Source organism: Entelurus aequoreus, linkage group LG02 (assembly GCF_033978785.1).
Source record: "Entelurus aequoreus isolate RoL-2023_Sb linkage group LG02, RoL_Eaeq_v1.1, whole genome shotgun sequence".
Classification (NCBI taxonomy): domain Eukaryota; kingdom Metazoa; phylum Chordata; class Actinopteri; order Syngnathiformes; family Syngnathidae; genus Entelurus; species Entelurus aequoreus.
In genome coordinates, this window is record NC_084732.1 from 57,350,739 (window position 1) to 57,378,289 (window position 27,551).

A 27,551-nucleotide genomic window follows, 5' to 3' on the forward strand; every position below is an offset into this window, starting at 1 on the left:
CCTATATTGTCTATATCACATAACCCTAGTGACCACATGTCTATTATGGCCACTTTTGCTGTTTCCCTTGATTGGTGGCCTCAGACAGTTTCGACTGCATGTCCACACCAGCAGGGATATTTTATCCATATTTTTTGTCGACACACAAACACAAGTTTTTGTCCTTGAAACACAGCTTTTGTAAAACTCTGGTCAGCGTAAAGATTTTTAAAGAAGTGCTGCTTCAGCATTTACCTATAGACAGGTATAACACGACATTATGTAATGCATGTAAACCTTATTTAACAACAGGACATCACTGAAGTGCAATGCAACTGTGTCGTGCGTGTGGTGGAGTTGTGGGGTTATGTCATAATAAATGTGCAATATACAATACCATACCAACTTAATTTTGTTATCTCTTGATTTTTAAACCTTATTTAAACATGACTTCCCTTATGTCTCTCTGTTGGAACAAGCAAGCATAACCCGCCTTCTTCTGAGTTACACTAGATTAGCTATACCTGTATGCCCCACTATTACACACACACACACACACACACACACACACACACACACACACACACACACACACATAAAAGTACGGTAAATATTTCATGTTGTTTGGAAAAGCGTATACCAGTAATTTCACCCACTGCTTCAACAGAAATTGAAAAAAACATCTATTTCTAAGTTCTTTCCTTCTTGAATATTTAGTTTGAATTTTTTTTTTTTTTTTGTGTAGTACTTTTTTGCTGGATGCTGGATGCTTTTTCTTGTCCACACAAACTAAGCTATTTTCAGAAGTGCCTGTCCAATGTTAAAACAATCTCCATTCCATGCGATACATTTAGACTTTCATTTGTGTTGTTTTAATCCACTATTGTTAACATATGCTAGCCATTGGTGTTCTTGTATTTTTTGCTTTAAAAAACTGTAATCTTGAGCGGGTGACATACAACTCCTTGAACAACACAACATTAAGTGATTGACTTACGGGTGTTGGTTTCACTTTGCACACAAGTGTGTGAGTGCGATTAAAAAAACAATGTATCCTGTCCATTGTACTGTATATCTAAACTATGAAAATACAGTTGTACATTGGGATATGAGTTAAAATAGTTATTTGACACAGTTCTTACCGTTTGAAGCTTGTATTGCAACACGTCGTCGATTCTTCAATTTAATAAAATAAATGTAATCATTGTTTTGTCCCCCAAAACAGCACCATTTTTGACATGCAACATGCCTTTTTGTAAGAAAAATCTTTACATAGGAATTATTGTACGAAAGACCGTCCTTGACAATAACATTCTTCCTTTCCATGGTTGGAAAAACAAAAGATATGTTGATCAATAGCTATTAGCTAGTCCTATAGTTTAACAATTAGCGTGCAAATGCCCGTACCTTTTTTTTGGACTACAGTTTCAGTTTATCGTTTAAATTGTGGATAAAAACAATTTTTTTTTGACAAAACACAAACTTACAAGGTTTTTAGCACATTTTATATCTGAGGACATGAATCAGAGCTGACACATCAATAAAAAGTGTGATTAAAAAATATTCAAACATACAAATTTGTTTTTTCTTTTGATAAACCCATTAGGTAAATTTAATCTCCTAGTCTGGATAGTTCAGTCACACAGTATTACCTGCAAGTATGTACTGTGGGCAGAATTCATTCAGGTAACAATGTGAGCTGCAGTGGTTAGATGTTTTTTCTCGCGAGGAGCGTTCCATAGAATTGAATCAAGCCAGTGTTTCTTTAAATTGTTGTATTTCAACTTCCCTGTTCGGGCTGTCCATGATTTTTTATTTATTTCTTCTGTATGTGATGTGAAAACATGGGTTGAATCCAAACGATGCTTGGACGTTACATCGCATGGAGGGCTTTTTTCTACCTGCATAAGCATATACATGCTGCAAAATTAAATATAAAAGCGAAAAACCGCAGTCCATAAGGGCCGATTGTCCCGTGCAGGACAGACTGAACGTTCTGGTATTTTACCGTGTATCGTTACATCCGTATTAGAAATACAAATTAACTTTTAATGTTGCTTCTTTTTGTGTTGTTTTTTTTAAAGTCGCAAGCAAATAGGGGCAGCCTGTAGGTCATTTTAGAACAAGGGATGGGAGGCATAGCAGCACCTGCTTCTTGTGAGAAAAGCGATAGGTTCTGTTGTTTCACAGTTTCCAAAGATCTTCACAAGATTTATTATTAGTTGCTTTTTTTTCGAAAATATTATTCGGAGGAGTCTGAATACATGCTCAATACAGTGACAAAGTTGCTAATTTGACAACAATAACTCATCCTGCTAAATCCTCTTGTTTTCATGCAGACCAGGTGTGTTATATTATATTTATGAGCGAACGCTAACACATAGTCACAGATCTACCTGTGTTTCTAGCGGTCCAAATTTATTTATGACGGGCTGCCACAAATGTATGCGAAACACTTTTATTTAGTTAAAAAACCTACATATAGACATGTGCTATATGAAAGGGTTTATTAGGGTTAATTGGGTTTTGTTATCCTCTGGTGCTGAATAAAAAAGATAATGTAACTTGATCTTTTCAAGTCAACTTTTAATATGATGGTAGGATACACTGCCCTCCCTGATGGTTTTATTACCTTTAAGATGCAATTAAGTTGAGTTGAGGTTGAGTTGTGGTTGATAAGAACAACACAATTCTGGAAAAAAGAATCATGCTGTAAGAAAAACAGCACTTACACCTGTTAACATAATTTAGCTTGCTTTGTTGCACCCATTGCACCATCATCTTTGTTTAAACTACTGCTAATTCCACCAATTATATTCTCATATCACTTTTTTCTCCCATGCACAAAAACACCTCAAAGCTTTTTTTTAATGTAAATGTGTATCGATTGCACACACTGAAAGTCATGTGATTATTTTTTTTCTGTTTTTTATAGGTATGATGATGATCAGATACCTGGTAGGGATAAGGAGCGATATGCCAGGTAGGCCAAGCCTGCTGAAGCCAAAAAGGATAGTCGGGATGTACACCATGCACTTTAAACCCGACCTCAAGTCAAACCAAACACCCAACAAATCATGAGAACTTCATGCTCGTGGAATTGCATGAAGACAACCTGATCTTGTTCTTATTGGTTTGAAAAAAGGTTCTTCAATAAAATAAAGTGATGACATTACAATAAACACGAGGCAATGAAACAAAGCAACGTATATGAAGATTAACAAGAGGAAGAAAACTAACAACAAACCAACACACCAGGAAGAATTAATGTGCAGCTGCTGACCATGCAGAACATGTAATGTGCAACAAACAGGTGATCCTATACATATAAGGAATCACTTTTACACTCATGTAACTAAGACACATGTTAAGCCAGAGTCTGGAAAAATATATTTACTCAGTAGTTTTTTTTAGTTTTTCCTTGGGTTTAGATCAGGAGATGTCGTGGTTTTGTGAAGCCCTTTGAGTCACTCTTGATTAAGGGCTATATAAATAAAATGTGGTTGATTGACTGATTGATTGATTGAAATAAAGTGGTACCTCGGCTTACTAGTTTAATTGGTTTTGTGACGGAGCTCAAGACCCAAAATACTCGTATCTCATATCAATGTTCTCCATTGAATTGAATTGGAACTCAATTAATCCGATCTGGGCCCCCCAAAACACCAAACTTTTATCATGTAACACCTGCATACACCCCTCTCAGAAGGACCATCTTTCTGACTAAGATCATCACCACTCCTCTATGCAGCAGTCGGTGACGTCTCGGCAGTCTGACCTGTCTACATACAAGAGGATCCCCCTGCTCACCTCCCTATTGACTGGACTCTCACATTATTACCCGTATCCACTTGGCATCCATTGCACTGGTCACCCGGGAAAGGGGGAACATCTGCGGTCCCTTCCAAGGTTTTTCATTGTTCTCATTGGGTTGAGTTTTTTTCTTGCCCTGATGTGGGATCAGAGCCGAGGATGTCGTTGTGGTTTGTGCAGCCCTTTTAGGCATTTGTGATCAAGGGCTATATAAATCAACTTTGATTGATTGATTGATCCCCACATGGCCTGAAGATACACTTCTCTCGCTAAAGATACTGTTTTGTTGAATAGACTAAATTTAAACATCAGTACTTGGCTGTACACACAGAGGCGGTGCTATCCTTCATCAAGTTCTGCATGGGGAATGTTACAGTGGATTAACGCATCTGGATTTCCCCCAACCAGAAGCCCTGGATGACCAACCAGGTCAGGATGCTTCTCAATGATGGCAAAGCCATCTTCAGGGGAGGCAACAAAGACCTTTATGGTGCTGCTAGAGCCAAGCTGAAAGGAGGGATTAAAAAAGTCAAATTTGATTACAAGAACAAAATATAGGGTTAACTCTGCAACAACATCCCACAGCAGGTGTGGAATGGCATTCAGGTGATCACCAACTTTTGGGGCCAGAATATTAAGGCTAAGAACTGGAGCATCTCACTTGCGGAGGAACTGAAAACTTTCGTACGTTCTGATAACACTCAACAGGGATGTGTGCTGAGCCCCCACCTCTACAACTTCTACACCTCCGATTGCAGACCACCCCACAACAGCAACACCATAGTAAAGTTTGCAGATGATACAGCAGTGGGGGGTTGATCTCAGTAGGAGATGAGTCGGCCTATAGAAACGAGGTCCTACGGCTGTCTGCGTGGTGCACAGCAAACAACTTGGCTCTGAACACCGCAAAGACAAAAGCGATCATCCTTGACAACAATACTTTCTACACTTGCTATACTACGTTCAACCACTTTCCGACTTGTGATCAAATGCTTATTTAGCACATTCTAATACACATTGTATAATTAACATATTAACTGGCAAACATCAATTTAAAGTATGTTGAAGACATTGGAGGGAACTTTTCATCTTCTTGGTTTATTTTTTTCCCCAAACATTTGAAAGCAGAGTCAAGCCTTTGTCTCCTTTTTATAACAGTTTTTTGTCTATTTTAGAGAAAACCACAGTGAGATTGAACGACGCCGACGCAATAAAATGACACAGTACATCACGGAGCTGTCAGACATGGTCCCTACCTGCAGTGCACTGGCCCGTAAACCTGACAAGTTAACCATTCTGCGCATGGCAGTCTCTCACATGAAATCAATGCGGGGCACTGGAAACACGTCTACTGATGGAGCTTATAAGCCCTCCTTTCTCACTGAACAGGTACCTTACTACACACTTAAATATGTGCAATTAGTTTTTTCTTTACTGTGCGTATGTATATGATGTTATGTTGGTGTTTTTTCATGTTAAGGTTATACAAGCTTATTTAGCTTGTTAAACTGAGTGGATTCCATTGAGTTATTGAATATGAATCGAACATAGTTTTAATATTTGAATTAGTCACTTTAATCATGATAAGTGGGGAGTTAAGAACCCCTGCTTTCTACTATACACACTGCATTTGCCTTGACTACATCTGTGCATGGGATATTCTAATCGGTGCCATTTGCTTGTAGTAACACTCTCAAAATAAACTGTAAATCTATACTAGTCAATACTGGTCAAAACATGTCTTGGCCCATCTCAGTTCAGTATCAGTTCAGTTTATTAAATACAACCCCAGTTGGCCAAAGTGCTGGACAGACATAAGAAACCATTTGAAACAAAAAAAGGGACACAGTGTCACATTTACATGGTAACACAGAAGGATGAATACTAGGGATGTCCAATAATGGCTTTTTGCCGTTATCCGATATTCCGATATTGTCCAACTCTTTATTTACCGATACCGATATCAACCGATACCGATATATACAGTCATGGAATTAACACATTATTATGCCTAATTTGGACAACCAGGTATGGTGAAGATAAGGTCCTTTTTTTAAAAATTAATAAAATAAAATAAGATAAATAAATTAAAAACATTTTCTTGAATAAAAAAGAAAGTAAAACAAAATAAAAACAGTTACATAGAAACTAGTAATTAATGAAAATGAGTCAAATTAACTGTTAAAGGTTAGTACTATTAGTGGACCAGCAGCACGCACAATCATGTGTGCTTACGGACTGTATCCCTTACAGACTGTATTGATATATATTGATATATAATGTAGCAACCAGAATATTAATAACAGAAAGAAACAACCCTTTTGTGTGAATGAGTGTAAATGGGGGAGAGAGGTTTTTTGGGTTGGTGCACTAATTGTAAGCGTATCTTGTGTTTTTTATGTTGATTTAATTAAAAAAAACAAAAAAAAAACAGATACCGATATTTTCCGATATTACATTTTAAAGCATTTATTGGCCGATAATATCGGACATCTCTAATGAATACAATACAATAGTTAAAATATACCTTAAAAGAAGTGCAGAATAAACACCTAAAATACTAAAATGTAATAAATAAATAAAACAAGAAATAAAAACAACCAAGATATCCAGCCTAACTGGATTTGAACGCCAGGGAGTAAAAATATGTTTTTAACCTACTGTATATTTAAATAGGCTCAGATACTGGGAGGATCTAATGGATAGTGGAAGGTTGTTCCACAGCCTGGGCCCTGCAACTAAGAAGGCTCTATCTCCTATGGTTTTGAGTCTGGTTTTTGGGACAGCCAGGAGGAGCTTGTCTGAAGACCTCAGGGTCCTGCTAGAAGAATAAGGCTGCAGCAGCTCAATAAGATAGGGTGGGGCTACTTGGTGCAAGCATTCAAAACAATAAGTACAATTTTAAAATGAACTCTATAAGTAACTGGGAGGCCAGTTCAGGTGTAATGTGCTCACGTCGTTTGGTTTTGGTTAAAAGACGAGCAGCTGAATTCTGTAAGTGCTGCAGCCGCTGGAGAGAGCCCTGATCCAGACCTAAGTACAACAAATTACAGTAATCCAGGCATAACGACACAAATGCATAGATGGCTCTTTCAAAGTCAGTCTGTGGAAGACACTGTTTTATTTTTTCAAGGAGTCTTAGCTGAAAGAAGCTAGATTTAATGACGGAGCAAATTTGTCTGTTTAGTTTAAACAAGCTGTCAAAAGTAACTCCGAGGACCAATAGCACTGTCATTACCTTGCAGCGGGTTTGTTTGACCAAATACGACGATTTTTGTTTTCTTTTTGGTTAAGTATAAAGAATTGGCCCCCAGCCATTCTTGTACATCATGCAAACAGTTATGCAGAGTAGTCATGACAACCTGGTTATTGCTTACTGTTACAGGAAAATATATTTGAATATCACCTGCGAAACAGTGAAAAGAGACATTGTGCTTTTTAAAAACGGCACCCAGTGGAAGCATGTATAAAGAAAAGAGGACAGGTGCCAAAATTGAACCTTGGGTAAACATACTTAAGGGCATACTCAGAGGAGGAGTATTGGCCTAGGTTTATAGAAAAACTCCTGCTGGTCAAAAATGACTGGAACCATTTTAGAGCTGTATCCCACAAAAGACTCAAGGCGAGTTAATATAATGCTGTGATTTACCGTATCAAAAGCAGCAGTCAAATCCAAAAGCACAAAAACTGCAGATTGACCTGAGTCCACAGCTAAAACCAGGCCATCAAAAACTCTCTCTTTTTGTACAAGGTTCCGAAGCTGAAGATGAGTCCTATGAGTAACATGACTGAAAGTAAAATAAATGTGTTTTTTGCATAAAGTTGGCTATACTCAACATTGAATGAGTATACCAAATTATACTGCTTCATCCAAAAATCAACATTTTAAAAATAAATAATTAAAAAATAATAATGTAGGTAACAGGACTATGCTGTGATTCTAACCCCCAGTCATAGTTGGAATATATACAGAAAGCATAAATTAGTGAATTTACTTTTGTTCTTCCCATGGCCTGCAGGTGATGTAAATGATGCAACTTCCTATGGACCATGTGACCATTTGAATATTCCACTTTCGAGTGACATTGACACACTAGGGCCAATTTTGTGTTGCCAATCAATCTATCCCCAGGTCCACCTAAACATGAAATTACATACTGTCACCTTAACACAGGCTTTGCTGCCTGTGGAGTTGTTGTTGTTTTTTTTTAACTTAAATTAATATGCTTTAATCACCGTTGTTACAGGTTGCTCAACACAATTAAGGGAGTCTTTAATTTTAAAATGTTATCAAATTCCTTTCTGGTCACATTGATTTGCTTTGATGAAATAAAAAAACAACCTTTTGGGGTCTTTTTTGCCTTTTACTGTATTTATATGTGAAGCACCTGCACTCTCCTCCATGAAAACGTACTTTGTAAGATCACCTTTGTTATGTCTAAAAGTTCAGTTCAGACAAGTATTTGATCTTGGATATACGTATAATCCTCCATATTGGTAGCCACATTCATTCATTCATTCAGCAGTGTCATGACCCATTGCAGCATGTCATGTCTTTGTTTGTGTGTTTAGTATTATTCTTCCCTGCGTTTGATGTTTAGTTATTGTGACAGAGTGGATAGCTTGGTACTCATCACTGGTCTCAATAGATCTAATTCACGTCATTATGTTATTGGTTTGCGAGCATTTATAGGAGTACTGGTTTCATTTTGTATCAGTTAAATGTATTAAGTTAACTGTTGCAAGATACTTACATGTAGGGGCAGCTTATCTTCCGAAGTGTTTGGGGCGGAGCCTGCAGGTATTTCCTGGTTTTGTGAGGTTGACCAAAACAAACCCCAACACAAATGCTGATAAGACACTATAGCAACAAGCAATTGCTAGCTCATGATTGCACCCACTTCTTACAGTGTGATAAGTCAGAGTACTACAGGAGGCACTCTAATACACTGCCTACAGCTGTATTTATAACCTGATTATCAAGAATAATGATGTCACACTTAAATTGAAAAAAACAGCCTTTAGATTCTACAGTGTACCAACTAGAAATTCCAGGTGTTAAAAATGTCTCTGCAAATAATACTTTGGCGACATTGTGACAAGCAAACCAGCCAGTAAGCCATGCCCTCACCCTAAAGGCAAGAATGAAAAGTGGCACAAGACCACTTTAAAATTTAAATCAGCAATGTACTGAAGCTGCAATGATTGAAGCGCAATGAGACAACTGTATTAAATATGCAATCAGATTAATTTGCAAGGCACTTTGCTTGGTAAACATGTAATTAATTGGAAATATTAACGTAGCCTCCTAAGACCCGAACTCTTGGATGGCATGCATTTTTATTAAGTATAAAAACTAAAAAAAGTTAAATGTTGCTGTCTGATCTTTTGGATGTGTTTTTAGCCATCTTGAAAATAATATGTGATGTTGTATACTCTTCCTCCACCTATAATTGGCAGTATATGTCTTTGTAAGTGGAAAGCAGGGTCATGTAGAGAAAAATGTTGCTCCAATTCTGTGGAATGGCTCACATTTATTTGCTTTGTCTTTTGGTATAGGAATTGAAGCATTTGATCCTGGAGGCTGCGGATGGTTTCCTGTTTGTTGTGGCTGCAGAGACGGGACGCGTAATCTATGTTTCTGACTCGGTGACACCCGTGCTGAACCATCCCCAGGCTGAGTGGTTTGGTAGTACCCTCTATGAACAGGTCCACCCAGATGATGTGGACAAGCTAAGGGAACAGCTCAGTACTTCTGAAAACTCCATGACAGGTAGATAAACAATTGTTCAAATTAACTTATTTAAAAAAACAATATTCCCACAAATTATAGATTTTCCTGGATTATTTTCTAGTTTTATGTTTTTTAATTATTTGAGATCTCAAGATGAGCCCAAAAATGAATCTCTTCAATTTGATGAATTGATGAATTTTGTTTTCTTTGATTTTTTGACTCAGGAGATCTGGGTTTGAATATATTTTGTGGCATTTGCATGTTCTCCTTGGAGGTGTAAATGTTCTATTATACTTTTATACTCGTGATGCTGAAATTATGTATGTTTAAATATACTTGACATGATGCTAAGACTCACAGGGCTTGATCTACAAAGAAGTTGTGTATTAAACATGTGCAAATTGATAGCACGCAAAACTGATCTACTAAAATTGTGTGCCGAGGATTCCGTCTGTTTAATGAACACAATAGCAAGCACAATCTATGTCTTCATGTAAATGAAGATTATGTGCATATTATCAAAACCCCCATAATATTGGAGGAGGAGATGCAAATGTAATCATTTAGTGCCCACAATGTGATAAATCAAGCCTGAAACTGTTTTGTGGCTATTGTTTTTGCGTCTACATTTAGCACTTTTACAGGTACGTGCAAACTAGCGCAGTTTTGCATTAGTGGTTGCGGCCGTTGAGGCAAAAAGGAAGACTTAAATCAAAGTGTGGCCAAAGCGATCAACGGCGGTGTAAAAGTTATCAGCACATGCACACACATGCTCTCATGAGAGAGCACATTGAATTGTGTTCAATAATAAAAAATATACAGAACTTTTGTCTTTAAATCATAACTACAGGTTACTGAAACTTTCTTTATACAGCTGTATTGTTTTATATATTGTAGTGATTTAGTTATTACATTTATTTATATGCTTTATCTAATTACCGGTACATGATTAGCCCAACGTGGCCCATGAGTCAAAAATGTTGCCCATCCCTGATTTAGCATGTGTTATTTGGAATCTTAGTAGATCAAATTTGCCTGTGCTATCACATTTAACAAACATTTTAATGTTTGCAAACCTTTGGTAGATATGACCCTTATAGCCGTAAAAAGCTTTGAGAGTAATATTGAGTCTGTGTGCTCACTAGAGGGCATCGTTGTGTTATTTATTTTCTTTAACAAGGAATCTTCTCTGGGAGAGATAGAGCATCCCACTTTCTGTGTCAGTCGTTTGATCTGACAGCAAACTCAAAAATCAAAGAAACAAAATCACTATAACAGAATCATACAGAACTATACTTATTAATAACTTAGGAACTAATATATACATTTGACCTCTACCATCATATTAGGGGCCACCCCTCCAAAAAGGTCAAGTTCATTTTATTGAATAGTTTTTTTGGTTAAATACCAAATCGCGATAGAAGTTAAGTTAAGATACAATTCATAGAAAACATTTCTATACATTGTTCTTTTATGAAACAAAGTAAACTCTTATTTAATTGACAAACTATTTCTACATTTCTTATACAATAGAATTGCATAATTACCAGCACGCTTACACAAAAAGATTTGTAGCAGGTGTAAAGTCACATGCAAAGGCACTATGACCAGTACTGTACATGTAATACTGTCAATACAGTAAGTCTGATTTTTCAATGTCTTAAAAGCAACATAAACTGTCGGTAATGTCTGTTATATGTAGACTAGGGTTGTCCCGATACTAATATCTTGGTACCGGTAACAGTACCAAACTGTATTTCAATACTTTTCAAAATAAAGGGAACCACAAAAAAAAAATCATTATTGGCTTAATTTTAACAGAAACTATTATGATACATTACGTATTTGTTTCTTATTGCACTCAAAGAACAAATTTACATATTTTATTTTACATATAGCCTGCCATAATCTAGTATTAGGTTAGAATAGAATAGAAAGCGTTATTGACATTGTATGAAATGCTTTATGATTTATGGTAGCCACTCTTGTTCTGTGCTTTAAGACAAATACAAAAAATAGTAAATATTATAAACACTACTATGGCTAAAACTACATAGATAAAACACAAACACAAATTCTAGGAATTTGTTTCAAAATTCAGTCATTTCACTTGTATTTGTTTATGCTACGTGGATGGTTTTGAATGTGCTAATAATTGGCAACAAGCCAACCAGCTGTATGTGTGTCTACATATGTGCACAGGGAGAAGCTAGTTAACTACATTATCTGTCGCTCTTTAAACACCTTGTGCAGGCACAAATGCTTGTTATTTAAATGTTTACCTAAGTTTGAAGAAAAGGTAGTAATACTGTCTTGTCACCTTTGACAAGGCATGTTTTGAAGCACCTCTTGCAGTGTGTAAAGCTTCATCTTTATCGTTAGTTTTGAAGCCCAAGTACCTCCATATTGTGCTTCACGCACCATTTTTATTAACCAGTAGAATCGCTGTTTTTTGCAATTATTCCTCTCTACACTGTTTCTGCTTGTATGCGCTCTGTGTGTGCGTGTTGACACACTCAACATGCACCTCGGCTCAGCATGTCACCACCGCACGGCAGTATTTGGTTGAAAAAAGGTACCAATATTTTTCAAAGGCAGTATAGGCAGTAATTAATGATTACTGAAGGACTTTATTAGTACCAATATACTGTACAACCCTTGTATAGACACAAAAAAATATCACCACTGTCATACAAAACATGCATTAAGTTTATACTTGCAAAGGTACAAATTCCTTTTACGATCTGGAGGAGATCAGTGCTGTCCCAAACACAATGATACTTGATACACTCTGCCTTTATGTATATATCATGCCATGTATCATACAAATACATTTAACGTGGGCACAAGCAGACAAGGTGATGACATACGGTTTAATGCAGGGTAAATTAGGTAGAAAAGTACAACAGTGTACTGGAAGAAACTGGAGGAAGACAAGAACAAGATACAATAAGAATGGGATACATAGTTTTTGGCATGGTAACTAAAAGCGTGAAAGATGATTAAGAGGAACAATTTTGTTCCTGCTGTTGCCGCCGTGCTAAGGAACACCACTAATTGGGAATCAGCAGCAGGTGGGTCTCGTTGCTCAAACTTGCATAAGCACAAACAGAAACAAGTAGAGGAAAACAATACTAAATAAAAGACATGGCGGAAAAGCGGAACCGGACAGTTTATGAGTGGAGATTCAGGTTTTTCCCCACCATGCCAATATACATGTGACAGTGTATATGTAGCTTGGGCATGGTCAATGTGATATCATCATCTAATTTGCATACGTGTTGATGATGCATATATATACATTTTTGAATGCTAAATATAGTTTGCATACATTTAAAAACAAATCTGTCATTAGTAATTAATACTAATATATTTTTGTTATATTATATATACCGTAATTTCCGGACTATAAGCCGCTACTTTTTCCCCTCGTTTTGGTCCCTGCGGCTTATACAAGGGTGCGGCTTATTTACGGCCTGTTCTTCTCCGACACCGACGAAGAGGATTTCGGTGGTTTTAGTACGCAGGAGGAAGACGATGACACAATGATTAAAGACTGACTTTTCATATACCGGTAGGCTGGTTATTTTGATAACGTACAGGCGAGCACTTTGTATTACTTTGCACCGTTGTATTATTTGTACTCTGCACGAATGCTGTTCGCCATGTCAAAGATGTGAAAGTTAGATTGAATGATTGAAAGATTTATTGTTAATAAATGGGACGCTTTGCGTTCCCAAACAGTCATCTCTGTCCCGACAATCCCCTCCGTGGTAGCAGGAACCCCTATATACTATGGTAATTACACATCAAAACCCTGCGGCTTATAGTCGGGTGCGGCTTATATATGGAGCAATCTGTATTTTCCCCTAAATTTAGCTGGTGCGGCTTATAGTCAGGTGCGGCTTATAGTCCGGAAATTACGGTAGTTTTGCTCTATTTTCATCATTGTTATTACTGTACAATGTAAAACAGGCTATATACCAGTGGCAGCTGCTGGTCTTTTAAGTAGGGGAGACTATTTTTTTACTCTATTATTGCTAGGCTATTTTTGTACTCTTTAAACATTAGTGCTTCTCCAATAACAGATAACAGATGTATTCATATATCATCATGCAGAAGCCCTACGCCCTCCTTTCAATCACTCTTATTTATTTGCTCATTGTCCGCGGGCGGGAGAAAGTCAAGCATTTGTCCAATGATTGTCTAGTTTGGTTGCAGCACTGTGACGTTATGACATCAATGAAAAAAAGTCGCACCAGCTGTCGCCAACATAGCTGAATTTAAACAAAAGTTGAACGCAACCTAACGCGTTTAGTAAATTTACTGCAAACGCAAAAGAACATATTTGACCACTTTTTTATATTTGAGGGGAAACTGAACTTCCCTTGCAGTCTTTAGCAATCGCCACAGGTGTATTCCTGGCATATTAGACTGCTGTATACCTGGCATGTTAGAACAAGGCGGATAAGAGAAGTCAGCAAGTCAGATCCGTAACTTCAGGACAAGGATTTGCTCTAAGGGTTGGGTGGATCTTGCTGGAGTGCTAAGTTGGGCTGTGCGCGCGTCGTGTTTAGAGGAGCCGCAGGGGGCGCCTAGTCTTACCGCCGAGGATCCAGACACCAACGTGCGTCTTGCGCCATGCCACGAACAGATACATATAGGGGAAACCCTGAGATATCTTTAGCTGAATACCTATCTCTATTTATCCATCATCCCATTCTGTCATATTAGTGTGTGTACACTGTAGAAAGTAACACACATTAGGAACAACCACTCGTGTGTCTGTGTACTTGTGTTTTTAAATAAAGAACTGTTTGTGTTAATAGGGCGGATTCTCGACCTAAAGACAGGAACCGTGAAAAAGGAGGGGCAGCAGTCCTCCATGAGAATGTGCATGGGCTCCCGGCGCTCCTTCATTTGTCGCATGAGGTTTGTGTTTAACATCTTTGACAAGATAGCATACATGAGTAGAAAATCCACTCAGTCATACTTATTTTTGGGGACTTTTGTTTTTCATTTTGGAACAAGAACGGTACATTTGTTTGAGAAAAGAAACATTTTTAACTGAATATTAAAAATATTATTTTTAAACATTAAAAAGAAATACTCGAAGTCGCAGAATTTCTGCCTAAGATTGTAACAAACGTACCCAGGTTCTCCGGGTGTCGCTGTTACTAACACTAATCAAGGAGTCACGGGTAGGACCTGATATTCAGCTGGGAACGTGTTAAACAATAAATAATCAAAAGACATGCAGTATGACCATTAGTCACAACACCATCAGGCTTATTTTTAATACTACACAAATTAATCCCGCATAACAAATATCTCCCCCCTCCTGTCCATGTAAATCACCAATACAATACCAACACCTGCACAACACACTCAACCCCACTGCCTTAAGTGCAGTTTACCACGCAAAGTTTATACAGAAAAGATATTACCCAAAGTCCCCAAAGATACGTACGCGACATGCACGAGCGGCATGCACATGCGGGCAAGCGATAAAACATTGGAAGCCGCAGCGTACTTACGGTACCGCTCATTCAACTCAAGTCCTCTTGGTAATTGTGTCTTTTAGTCCCAGTTCTCCACAGGCCAATGGTAAATCTACAAAAAAAGTCAAAAGTGAGGATATAATCCAAGTAGTGGCTCCGCAACAAAATGATCTGGCTAACAGGTGGTCCAGGTGGCATCTGACGTCAGTTTCCGCTTCCGCCCCATGCGATAGCACCTGATGCCTTTTATATTCCCACATTACATTTATTTACATTTTTGATATTACCATTATTATTGGATATGCCTGTAACAGTTCATAACGATTCATAAATGAATAATTATAATATGTATATATACTTTTATTCCCAGCTGAGCACAAGCTAATTGTGATTCCCTCATGTTTCCAACTCTGCTTAATACAAATATACTCAAAACTGTGTTACGGCCATCTGTCTATGGCGGCAACTCGCCGATAGCAGTTATAAACCTTGTCGATGGCGACCACATGTTTAATGCAGCCAGCAGCTACTTATTTTGTATCCCAGAATATTTTTCTGGAATGAAGCATGATATTGATAGATTGAGTGATACTCCTAAATTTCAGCTTGTGAATTTTCGTTGCGGCACGCAAGTTTTCTCCATGCAATACTCTTCAGCTGACTTCACCAACAAGCAGGGGCGTCACTAGCTTTTAAGGACAGGGGGGGCTTAGCCCCCAGGAGATGTACAGGATGCAAGCGAACGTAGCGCACAAGCACAAAACTTCACAAACGGCTAACAAAGACTTAGAAATTATTCATTATTATTATTATTATTTAAAAAAAATGCACGGGACGAAATGAAATGCTCCCCGGGACGATGGCTTTTAACCATTTTTTTATTTTTTATTTGTATGTATTTATTCATTTTACATTTTATATTAAATGTCTTGGTTTTTCCTCCCTCTGAAAATTCTATGAAATGTTTAACAAGCCATGCTATAATAATACAACAGCTATTAATGTAACAATACAATAAAACAAATATATTTGATTATGTTTTTTTCATTATTTTAACAATAGGCTAATGTATATTACTTTATATAGATTCTAACTCAGAAACTAAATTATTTACAATTGCAGACACAAGGTTTCGTGCAGCTTCACTCATTGTAAAGGAAGACGAAAGTCCACGCAGGAGAAAAATGACTACAAAGATGGTGTCTGGGTTTTTGTTATATATATATATATATATATATACATATTAAGTCTTTCATACATATATACATATATATATATATATATATATATATATATATATATATATATATATATATATATATATATATATATATATATATATATATATATATATATATATATATATATATATATATGAAAGACTTAAAGGTATACTAGAGGATGTTGTGGATCATGTTGACTATTGGTCCTCCTAATTGTCAATCATTCTGGTGATGTTACGTAAGGACATATATATATATATATATATATATATATATATATATATATATATATATATATATATATATATATATATATATATATATATATATATATATATATATATATATATATATGAAATAAAACAAATGGCCATTATTTATTTATTTATTTATTACAATGCCAAAATAGGCCTAACAACGCCAATGGTTGTAATTCTGTAGCACTTTGAGATTTGGAATCAAATGTAAAGTAGATTACAAATACCATCTATTATTTAAATGTTATATATATATATATATATATATATATATATATATATATATATATATATATATATATATATATGTCCTTACGTAACATCACCAGAATGATTGACAATTAGGAGGACCAATAGTCAACATGATCCACCCAGAAATAAATTTAAAAAATGGGACGGCGTGGCGAAGTTGGTAGAGTGGCCCTGCCAGCAATCGGAGGGTTGCTGGGTACTGGGGTTCAATCCCCACCTTCTACCATCTTAGTCACGTCCGTTGTGTCCTTGAGCAAGACACTTCACCCTTGCTCCTGAGGGTGCTGGTTAGCGCCTTGCATGGCAGCACCCGCCATCAGTGTGTGAATGTGTGTGTGAAAGGGTGAATGTGGAAATACTGTCAAAGCGCTTTGAGTACCTTGAAGGTAGAAAAGCGCTATACAAGTATAACCCATTTATCATTTATTATCGATAAGCCATTTAAAAAAAAAAAAAGTTTAATATTTATTTATATGTATCATTATTCTCCTACTCACCTTTCCAGTAGAGGCCTCTCCCCTCTCACTTTCTGTGCTCCTCTACCCTGACTCCTACAGGTCAATAGGGGTTGTGGAGTGATTATTATTATCATCTACTGATGATAGTCATACGTGAATGAGCTCAGCTCCTGTTCTCCTCCATGTGTAAAGTGAGAAACACAGCTGATGCTCCAGAAGGAAGTAACCCCAAAGATAGAAAATGGTAAAAAAAGAGTGAACATTTAACTTTATAAATAACCAGGACCTTCATGATGCATTTCAGGCTAACTAGCTAACTAAGTAGCAGCATTGTTTTAGAGCGGGAATGTAACTTTTGCCTGCAAAACAACAAATGTACAACGTGCACAGAAGTTGTCTATAGTTTATAGTTTTTTTCCATATACAACAACCTATCTGGACTCGATAAGAGAATCGATAAGGAATCGGTTCGATAAGAGGATTCGATAATAGGCTCGAACTCGATAATTTCTTATCAAACATCATCCCTATCGGTGTCTAGCAGGACCGATAATCAGCATTTCTGTTTTCTTAGCGTTGAGTTGCAAAAATTTAGCGGACATCCATTGTTTAATTTCATTAAGACACGCCTCCAGCTGACTACAATCCGGCGTGTTGGTCAGCTTTAGGGGCATGTAGAGTTGGGTGTCATCAGCATAACAGTGAAAGCTAACATCGTATATGCGTATGATGTCACCTAGCGGCAGCATGTAGATGCTGAAGAGTGCCAAGAACCGAACCCTGGGGAACTCCGCACGTTACCTTAACATCCTCCGAGGTCACATTGTTATGGAAGACGCACTGCATCCTGTCAGTAAGATAGGAGTTAAACCAAGACAAGGCTAAGTCTGACATACCAATAAGTGTTTTGATGCGCACTAATAAAATATTATGATCGACGGTATTGAAAGCAGCACTAAGATCAAGAAGCAGCAACATAGATGATGCATCAGCATCCATCGTTAGCAATAGATCATTAGTCATTTTTGCGACGGTTGTCTCCGTAGAGTGATTTGCCCTGAAACCGGATTGAAAGGGTTCACAGAGATTGTTAGACGCTAAGTGTTCATTTAGCTGCTGTGCAACAATTTTTTCGAGGATTTTCGAAATAAACGGAAGGTGGGACCGGTAGTTTAAGGGCCGGTAGTTTACCATGAGGTCAAGATCGAGGTTAGGTCTTTTAAGCAGAGGATGAACGCTTTTTTGAATGCTAGGGGAACAGTGCCAGAGGAAAGTGATACGTTTATAATATTTAGCACTGATGGTCCTAATATTACAAACAGTTCCTTGATAAGTTTCCCAGGAAGTGGGAAGTGTCTATCGTGCCATTTCTATTTTTATCGTTTCAAGCGATAGGCTATATTTTATGCCATCAGATGATTGATAGTATCAACAACAATAATTGCACATTCAGTAAGTGTATTTGGTGTCAAACGGGAGAGAAAACAATATTTTCTTATAAAGAAAAGGATGCATTGACATGTAGGCTCGCATTTCTGCGTGTTTTGTTGCTATTGTTGTTTGCTATACCAAATGTACGTTTGTATTTGTTTATTTCACTTGCAAATAAAGGGAGAAAAAAGATAAGTTATGTATGTTGTTAAATTTTTCATAGAACTGAAAGCGTACCATAGCTATATCGTGGTATATCGTTATCGTGATATAAAATGATCCATATCGTGATATACATTTTTTTCCATATCGCCCAGCACTACAATTGACTTACAGCAGCTTTAAAGGCCTACTGAAACCCACTACTACCGACCACGCAGTCTGATAGTTTATATATCAATGATGAAATCTTAACATTGCAACACATGCCAATACGGCCGGGTTAACTTATAAAGTGACATTTTAAATTTCCCGGGAAATATCCGGCTGAAACGTCGCGGTATGATGACGTATGCGCGTGTCGTAGTCAGTTAAACGGAAGTTATGGTACCCCGTAGAATCCTATACAAAAAGCTCTGTGTTCATTTCATAATTCCACAGTATTCTGGACATCTTTTGCAATTTGTTTAATGAACAATGAAGGCTGCAAAGAAGAAAGTTGTAGGTGGGATCGGTGTATTAGCAGCGGACTACAGCAACACAACCAGGAGGACTTTGTTGGAGAGCAGACGTGCTAGCCGGCGACCTCACCTTGACTTCCTACGTCTCCGGGCCGCCAAACGCATCGGGTGAAGTCCTACGTCCTTCCGTCGATCGCTGGAACGCAGGTGAGCACGGGTGTTGATTAGCAGATGAAGGCTGGCTGGCGTAGGTGGAGAGCTAATGTTTTTAGCATAGCTCTGTGAGGTCCGGTTGCTAAGTAGGCTTCAATGGCGTCGTTAGCACAGCATTGTTAACCTTCGCCAGCCTGGAAAGCATTAACCGTGTATTTACATGTCCACGGTTTAATAGTATTGTTGATTTTCTATCTATCCTTCCAGTCAGGGGTTTATTTTTTTTGTTTCTATATGCAGTTAAAGCATGATGCTATCACGTTAGCTTGTAGCTAAAGCGTTTCGCCGATGTATTGTCGTGGAGATAAAAGGCACTGAATGTCCATTTCGCGTTCTCGACTCTCATTTTCAAGAGGATATAGTATCCGAGGTGGTTTAAAATACAAATCCGTGATCCACAATAGAAAAAGGAGAGAGTGTGGAATCCAATGAGCCAGCTTGTACTTAAGTTACGGTCAGAGCGAAAAAAAATATGTATTTCACTGCATTCTAGTCCGTCACTCTAACGTACCTTGTCCACGAATCTTTCATCCTCGCTCAAATTAATGGGGTAATGGTCCAAATAGCTCTAGCTGCGTTGAAAACAATAGGAAAATATGAGGGAGTGAACAACTGACAACGTCACGCTACTTCCGGTAGGGGCAAGGTTTTTTTTTATCAGAGACCAAAAGTTGCAAACTTTATCGACGTTGTTCTATACTAAATCCTTTCAGCAAAAATATGGCAATATCGCAAAATGATCAAGTATGACACATAGAATGGATCTGCTATTCCCGTTTAAATTAAAAAAAATTAATTTCAGTAGGCCTTTAATCTATTCTGCTTTTACGAACCTCCTTTCCTGTAAAATACCTCTCCTTCCATCCAGATGTTGCTACCAAACTATGTCAAAACAGGTTTGCATGAACACAAACATTTTATAAACAGAAGCGTATGGTGTTTTGTAGTTCAGTTAGTGTCTGGAATCATCAGAGGCCACTTTGTTTTGTCTTATATCTGTCATAACGTTTTGCAGGTTGCATGACATCGGCAGTGTGTTAAGTTGTCAGGAATTCATTGGATTGGCATGTTTCTCTTCTGTTTCTATTCCCGGCTCTCCATAATTCAAACAGCATGCCGCCGAGATTGTCTGCGACTGACTGCAAGTAAACAGTGGAACACTTCTGGAACACATACAGAAACATGGCTGAGAAGATCACACATTGATCTGCAAACAGCATTTCAGGGAAACCATTATTGAACCCAGACCGGCTTATGTAGTGCTGTGCCAGAAGTCTGTTATTTTTAGTGATAGACCAGGAAGCTCAATTTAGCCTGTTGGAACATTTTAACTCTCAAAACTCTACATATCCTCAGCATCATACACAGTGCAGAGCAAAATGCTTTAAAATTAGTAGTCACACGTGACAATAAGAGGTGTAACATTACTGCTGTATAGAGTATTTGTAATCAAATTTTTCTGTACAAAACTTTAAGCTTGCTACATATTGAGTGAGGGACAGCAAGTGTTAATGGGGTCACTCTTCTCAGGAAACAAATACAGTCCAGCTTTTGGCTAGCAGCATTCATGGCTAGTGACAGAGCCAGCAGCATGAAAAAAACTCTTCTGTGGTTAAAGCCTTTTTGTTTTGGAACAGAACAAAGCCAAGTGGACACGATGAAAACAATGTGCCACCATAGTTCATTAGAGACGGAGAACGGGACTACAAACCAGAACTATGAATACTCTACTTAACCAATAATATATTTTTCTAAAATACTCATGCATACTTTTCAAACTCTTCAAACTCCTGTTGGAGGACAGATTCTCGACCTAAAGACAGAAACTGTTTATTTGGCTTACATTACCTGTTTTTTGGTTTGATTTTATGTTACGAACAACAAAACTCGAGTTGCGGGGCACAAATGGCCCCCCTGGCCACGCTTTGGACACCCCTGAATTAGATAATCCAGAAAACACAGAATTCTTAAGGGGAGAATCAAAATAGAATTGGAATCGGAAAAATGTTATCATTTTACTAGATAAAAGTAATTATATTTTGGTAAAGAGTAAAAATTTTACAAGGACAAAGTTGTAATTTTTACATAATGAATATGGTAATATTATGTTAAGTTGTAATTTTACAATATTTTATTGACATACCAGAACTTATTTGTCATGTTTAATGTTTGTAATTATTATAGCTGTTTACACAAAAGCTAAGAAGATTAGTCTTTAGCATTTTGTTTCCTTATTACCATATACCCAAAATGAACTCAACAATGATGATGGCGTACCGTTACACACCTAATGACAGTTCAAACTTATTTTTCATTTAAAGCCTGAACACACACATTGTGCATTTGCATATGGGCACTGTACATCTAACTATTAAGGAGCAATTACATTAATATGTGTTAGTGTGGATATTGTATTGTATAGTCCCAAAAGTGCAAGGGGAAACATTTGCTACAGTGTACGATAAGCTCAGCTGGTGGTGAAAAGTCTTGCTGATGTGTAACAGAGTTGTTCTTTGTGTGCAGGTGCGGAAGTGCTCCTCTGGATCACATCTCACTAAACCGTCTGTCCAATATGAGGAAGAGATACAGGTAATAGTCAAGATTGTTTTCCCAAATAATGTCTGATACAAGAACATCCTTGTTTTGATCTAAACTTTACCTAAAGACATGTTGTTTTGCTCTGTACTTAATATGAAACATACATACATTTAGGTTCTGACGTTAACACCCGTGGCTGTGAATTCATTTTGGGCTTTTAAATAATTTATTCAAAACCATCGTTTTTGCAGGGTGGACTTATACAATGTACAACCTCAAGGATTTTTAAAAACAAGTTGCACAAGTTTGAATTTGTTGATAATGTCCTCTAAAACAGGCTCTGCTCCAGTACATACTGAAGTCACCTACAGTAAATATTCTAAGAAGTGGTTCTGAAAGTTTTAAAAGTTATTTTAAATTGAAAAAGACAAGCCTTATTTCATCTTGTTTGTAGGACTGTATACCAAGTATTGATATTTTTTGGTACCAGTGCCTAATTGTGTCGGTACATGACGACCGTTAAGGTTCTGGACAAATGATATGGCTATCAGTCTTTTTAATCCAGCTAACCGTAATTATAACACCGCTGTTGAAAGCAGACCAATGCACTTAAGGTAACGAAGCTATGCATAATAAGGAACACGGACAAGTGCAACCTGATAATCTGCTGGAAATAATCAAAAATAAGGACAAACAAGGTGTTTTTAGCCACAATATTGTCTTAATTTAATACATATAAATGAATCCCGTACAATATACAATTGTAGTCAAAAGTTTACATACACTTGTAAAGAACATAATGTCATGGCTGTCTTGAGTTTCCAATCATTTCTACAACTCTTATTTTTTGTGATAGAGTGATTGGAGCACATACTTGTTTGTCACAAAAAACATTCATGAAGTTTGGTTCTTTTATGAATTTATTATGGGTCTACTGAAAATGTGACCAAATCTGCTGGGTCAAAAGTATACATACAGCAATGTTAATATTTGGTTACATGTCCCTTGGCAAGTTTCAGTGCAATAAGATGCTTTTGGTAGCCATCCACAAGCTTCTGGCAAGCTTCTGGTTGAATTTTTGACCACTCCTCTTGACAAAATTGGTGCAGTTCAGCTAAATGTGTTGGTTTTCTGACATGGACTTGTTTCTTCATTGTCCACATGTTCTCAATGGGGTTTAAGTCAAGACTTTGGGAAGGCCATTCTGAAACCTTAATTCTGGCCTGATATAGCCATTCCTTTACCACTTTTGACCTGTGTTTGGGGTCATTGTCCTGTTGGAACACCCAACTGCACCCAAGACCCAACCTCTGGGCTGATGATTTTAGGTTGTCCTGAAGAATTTGGAGGTAATCCTCCTTTTTCATTGTCCGATTTACTCTCTGTAAAGCACCAGTTCCATTGGCAGCAAAACAGGCCCAGAGCATATTACTACCACCACCATGTTTGACGGTATGGATGGTGTTCCTGGGATTAAAGGCCTCACCTTTTCTCCTCCTAACATATTGCTGGGTATTGTGGCCAAACAGCTAAATTTTTGTTTCATCTGACCACAGAACTTTCCTCCAGAAGGTCTTATCTTTGTCCATGTGATCAGCAGCAAACTTTAGACGAGCCTTCAGGTGTCGTTTCTAGAGCAAGGCCTTCCTTCTTGCATGGTAGCCTCTCAGTCCATGGCGATGCAAAACACGCTTGACTGTAGAAACTGACACCTGTGTTCCAGCAGCTTCCTGCTTGTTGGTGGTTTTCGGTTGACTCTTGATCATCCTGACCGATTTTCTCTTAGCAGCAGGTGATAGCTTGTGTTTTCTTCCTGATTGTGGCAGTAACAAAACTGTGCCATGCACAGCCACTCTCCCAACTGCGCCACGCCGTCCCAAAGAACCAAACTTTATGAATGTTTTTTGTGACAAACAAGTATGTACTCCAATCACTCTATCACAAAAAAATAAGAGTTGTAGAAATTATTGGAAACAACTACACTCAACCATATAACACACAATATAAATTAACCCGCAGAAGTTTAAAACAATAATCCCTCCTCAAAAGTCGATTAGCAAGGCAATGAAGTGAAAGACTTAAGAGTTCAGTGTCAGTTTGAAGTGGATCCCACAAATGAATGAAGGATGCGTAAAGCTGTGGGTACTCAGACTTTTGTGATTTTGGACTGAATTGCAAACTGGATAACATCTTGAAAGGTTTAAAAAAAAAATGTGCTCGCTTAAACACAAACATTCTAATCTGCATTGTTTCCCCTGGCTCCAAATTCCTTCCCTGTCTTTCTTGTTGTTGTTTTTTACATTTGTTGGACTGAGTGGCTGTGTTATCGTGATAACACTCTGCAAGAGCACCAAGGTCACAGAATAAAGCCACTCTGCCGGCTTTCACACACACACACACACACACACACACACACACACACACACACACACACACACACACACACACACACACACACACACACACACACACACACACACACACACACATACACACACACACACAGAAGACATCGCGTCACCCCTTGGTAATAATATGAAGTTCCATTCATCCACCCATCCAATGTTTGAACGTACAATAACCAAGATGGTACAGTATATTAAAACCAGGGCAAATTTATGGCGAAAATTTAATCGAAAAGTGCATGATACGAAAAGCTCGGTGCATGAAAACCTCTCTACTTTATAATTCCAGAGGTGTGATGTGTTGTAGTGTCAGTGCTCAATGTTAGTGTTTGTGTTTTATTGACAGAAACGGCCTTGGACCGTCGAAGGAAGGAGAGGCTCAGTACTCTGTGGTTCATTGCACTGGCTATATCAAAGCATGGCCCCCTGCAGGTAAACAAATACTTGTGAACACACACTTATGTCCATGCTGCAGTCTGTGCTCCGTTTTGGCTCATGTTCACCACAAACCCTAAGAGATTGAGATTCCCTTTAATGAAAAGCAGGCTATGCACAGCTCATTGATCAGCATGCAGATTGAAGCAAAGATTCGTAACAACCTGGTCCCTAAATTCAATTGGGAGTGTGTGAGCTTATTTTAGTATATTTTCAAAGTATAGTCCTAATAGGTTGTGCTCTGAAGAAGTAAAAAACAACAATCCAATCTCATTGTTTTCATGTAGACCCCCTTGCTGGTACATTTATGAGATGACATAATCAATATTTGCTTTAATATGTACTGTAGCTCTTGGGCACAGGGTAAGATTTTCAGCTTTTGCTTACAAATGAGGCCACATGCTGCCTCCTCACATATTTTTTTCTAAAATAGGCTATGTTCTTATTACGACAAGTTTGTATACTGTTCGGATTTTATACTGATACAAATACCAACATTATTTTCCGATACCTCTATTTATCGGTACTCGTGTCGGTCATTCCATCCATTTTCTACCGCTTGACTAAATGTAATTTGGAGTAAATAACGATGTTCAAAGATGAGTTTTTATGACAGTTTTTATTAACACAAGGGAAGCTAACACCAGCAACATCATGTACATGATTTCACTGCATGAAAACACCTGCCATTTAAGCTTTAGGCTAGTATGTTAAGTCTCAGCTCACTCAGTCAACTCTTTAATTATTCCTCAATGTATTTATTTATATTTGTCATTACCAGCTCTATCACAAAACTTTTTTAATGTTTATGAGCGGAGGGTCTGGGATTTTGTCTGGGACGGCAAGCCAGAAAAGATCAAAAGAAACGTTTTGTACAATGAATATGAATATGGGGGTCTGAAACTTCTTAACCTTCAAGCTATGTGTCTGTTTTTAAAAGCATCAATTGTTCCAAAGATGTATCTAAACACTGAGTGGTACATAAGTGTCCTGTTGGACAAAAAACATGTACTGTATCATAAGAAATGATATCCGTTTTTACAAGTGATGCCCTCGCATTTTCCTAATGTAGAGAGTCTGCTGGGAAACATTGAGGGGTTCATAAAGGAAACTCATGGTGGTGTTTTCAATTTTATGTGCCAGAAAAAAAGAGATGACATTTTGCAGCAGATAATATGGATGAACTCTAATATTGTAATAGATGGAAAGCCTTTCTTTTGGAAAAATATGTTTGAAAGAGGAATCATTTTTGTCAATGAGAATGGTAAGATTATGGAGTATGATGAATTTAGAACTATGTATGGTGATGCTTGTTCAAGCTTTTCATTTAATCAACTAACTGGAGTCATTGGGAAAAGATGGAAACAAATAATTTATTATTGAACTACTAAATTATTAGTTTGTAAACCTCCAATTAGAAATTCTAGTTGGCAAAAAGGAACTAAACTAAATATAAAAATATAAAAATTTTATTTAATAAAGAAATCTCTGAAGGCTGCCCCATATAACACATATGGGAAATGGGAACACTTTTTTGACTGCCCGTTGCCGTGGGATGCAATATTCAAATTAATCTACAAAACTACTATCGATGTGCAAAATCATTATTTTCAAATTAAAATTATTTATAACTTGTTACCCCACAGGAAAAAATTTAAAACTATGGAATATGACAGAGTCAGATGATTGCCAATTTTGTTGTCAGGATTCTGAATCCACCCTGCATTTGTTTTGGTATTGTCATATTGTGTCTTCGTTTTGGGTGGAAGTTGAAAAAATGTGTTTAAGGATTGGTTTGTTTATGAAGCTTGATGTGGTTTCTGTTATTTTAGGAGAGTTTATTGACAGTCATGATTTAGTCCATTTAATTATAGTACTCGGTAATAGGTTTATTTTTATGGCCAAAAACAGATATTCACTTAGTATTACTTTCTTTAAAACATCAATTCAGTATTTTTTAACTTTAGAAAGTCATATGGTTGAAATCGATAATGATGCCAAAAACAGAAAAAAAGATGGGAAGTCCTCAGATGCTTATTTTGAAAATGTAATTTTGTTTACAGATTATATGCAATCTGTTGTAGTGTTCCCTAATTTGAGTATACAAATATGAAGGTGTGTGTTGCTGAGTCCGACCTGGACATAATCTGGACTGTACATAAATGTTTATTTTGAAAATGTAAATTTGTTTATAGATTATATGCAATCTGTTGTTGTGTTTCCTAATTTTGAGTGTACGTGAATGAAGGTGTGTGTTGCTGAGCCCGACCTGGACATAATCTGGACTGGACCTGGTTTTTAGGACCCTTTAAACAATCTAATTTTATTGACAACCTGATCTGGTGAAGATAATGTCTTTTATTAAAAAATAAATAAAAATAAAAATAAATGAAAAACATTTTCTTGAACAAAAAAGAAACTAAAATAAAATAAAAACTGTTGCGTAGAAACTTGTAATTAATGAAAATGATTAAAATTAACTGTTTATGGTTAGTACTATTAGTGGACCAGCAGCACACACAATCACAATCATGTGTGCTTCACGGACTGTATCCCTTGCAGACTGTATTGATATCAGAATCAGAATCAGAATCCGAATAGTTTTATTGCCATTGTTTGAGAACGGGTTCACAAACTAGGAATTTTTCTTGGTGCAAACGTGCGACATAAAACACATATAACACATATTTGG

General features: G+C 37.2%; 1 protein-coding gene across 4 annotated transcripts in view; it reads left to right on the top strand.

The window, feature by feature from the left end:
- The window catches only part of arnt2 (aryl-hydrocarbon receptor nuclear translocator 2), a 168,101-nt gene that overhangs the window by 74,757 nt on the left and 65,793 nt on the right, over positions 1-27,551 (top strand). For all 4 annotated transcript variants that reach the window (XM_062029809.1, XM_062029828.1, XM_062029818.1 and 1 more), the window contains 5 exons: positions 4,968-5,181; positions 9,352-9,565; positions 14,356-14,458; positions 22,005-22,070; positions 24,771-24,856. In XM_062029809.1, coding sequence (XP_061885793.1) covers positions 4,968-5,181; positions 9,352-9,565; positions 14,356-14,458; positions 22,005-22,070; positions 24,771-24,856 — 683 coding nt within the window. The remainder of the gene's footprint in view (positions 1-4,967; positions 5,182-9,351; positions 9,566-14,355; positions 14,459-22,004; positions 22,071-24,770; positions 24,857-27,551) is intronic.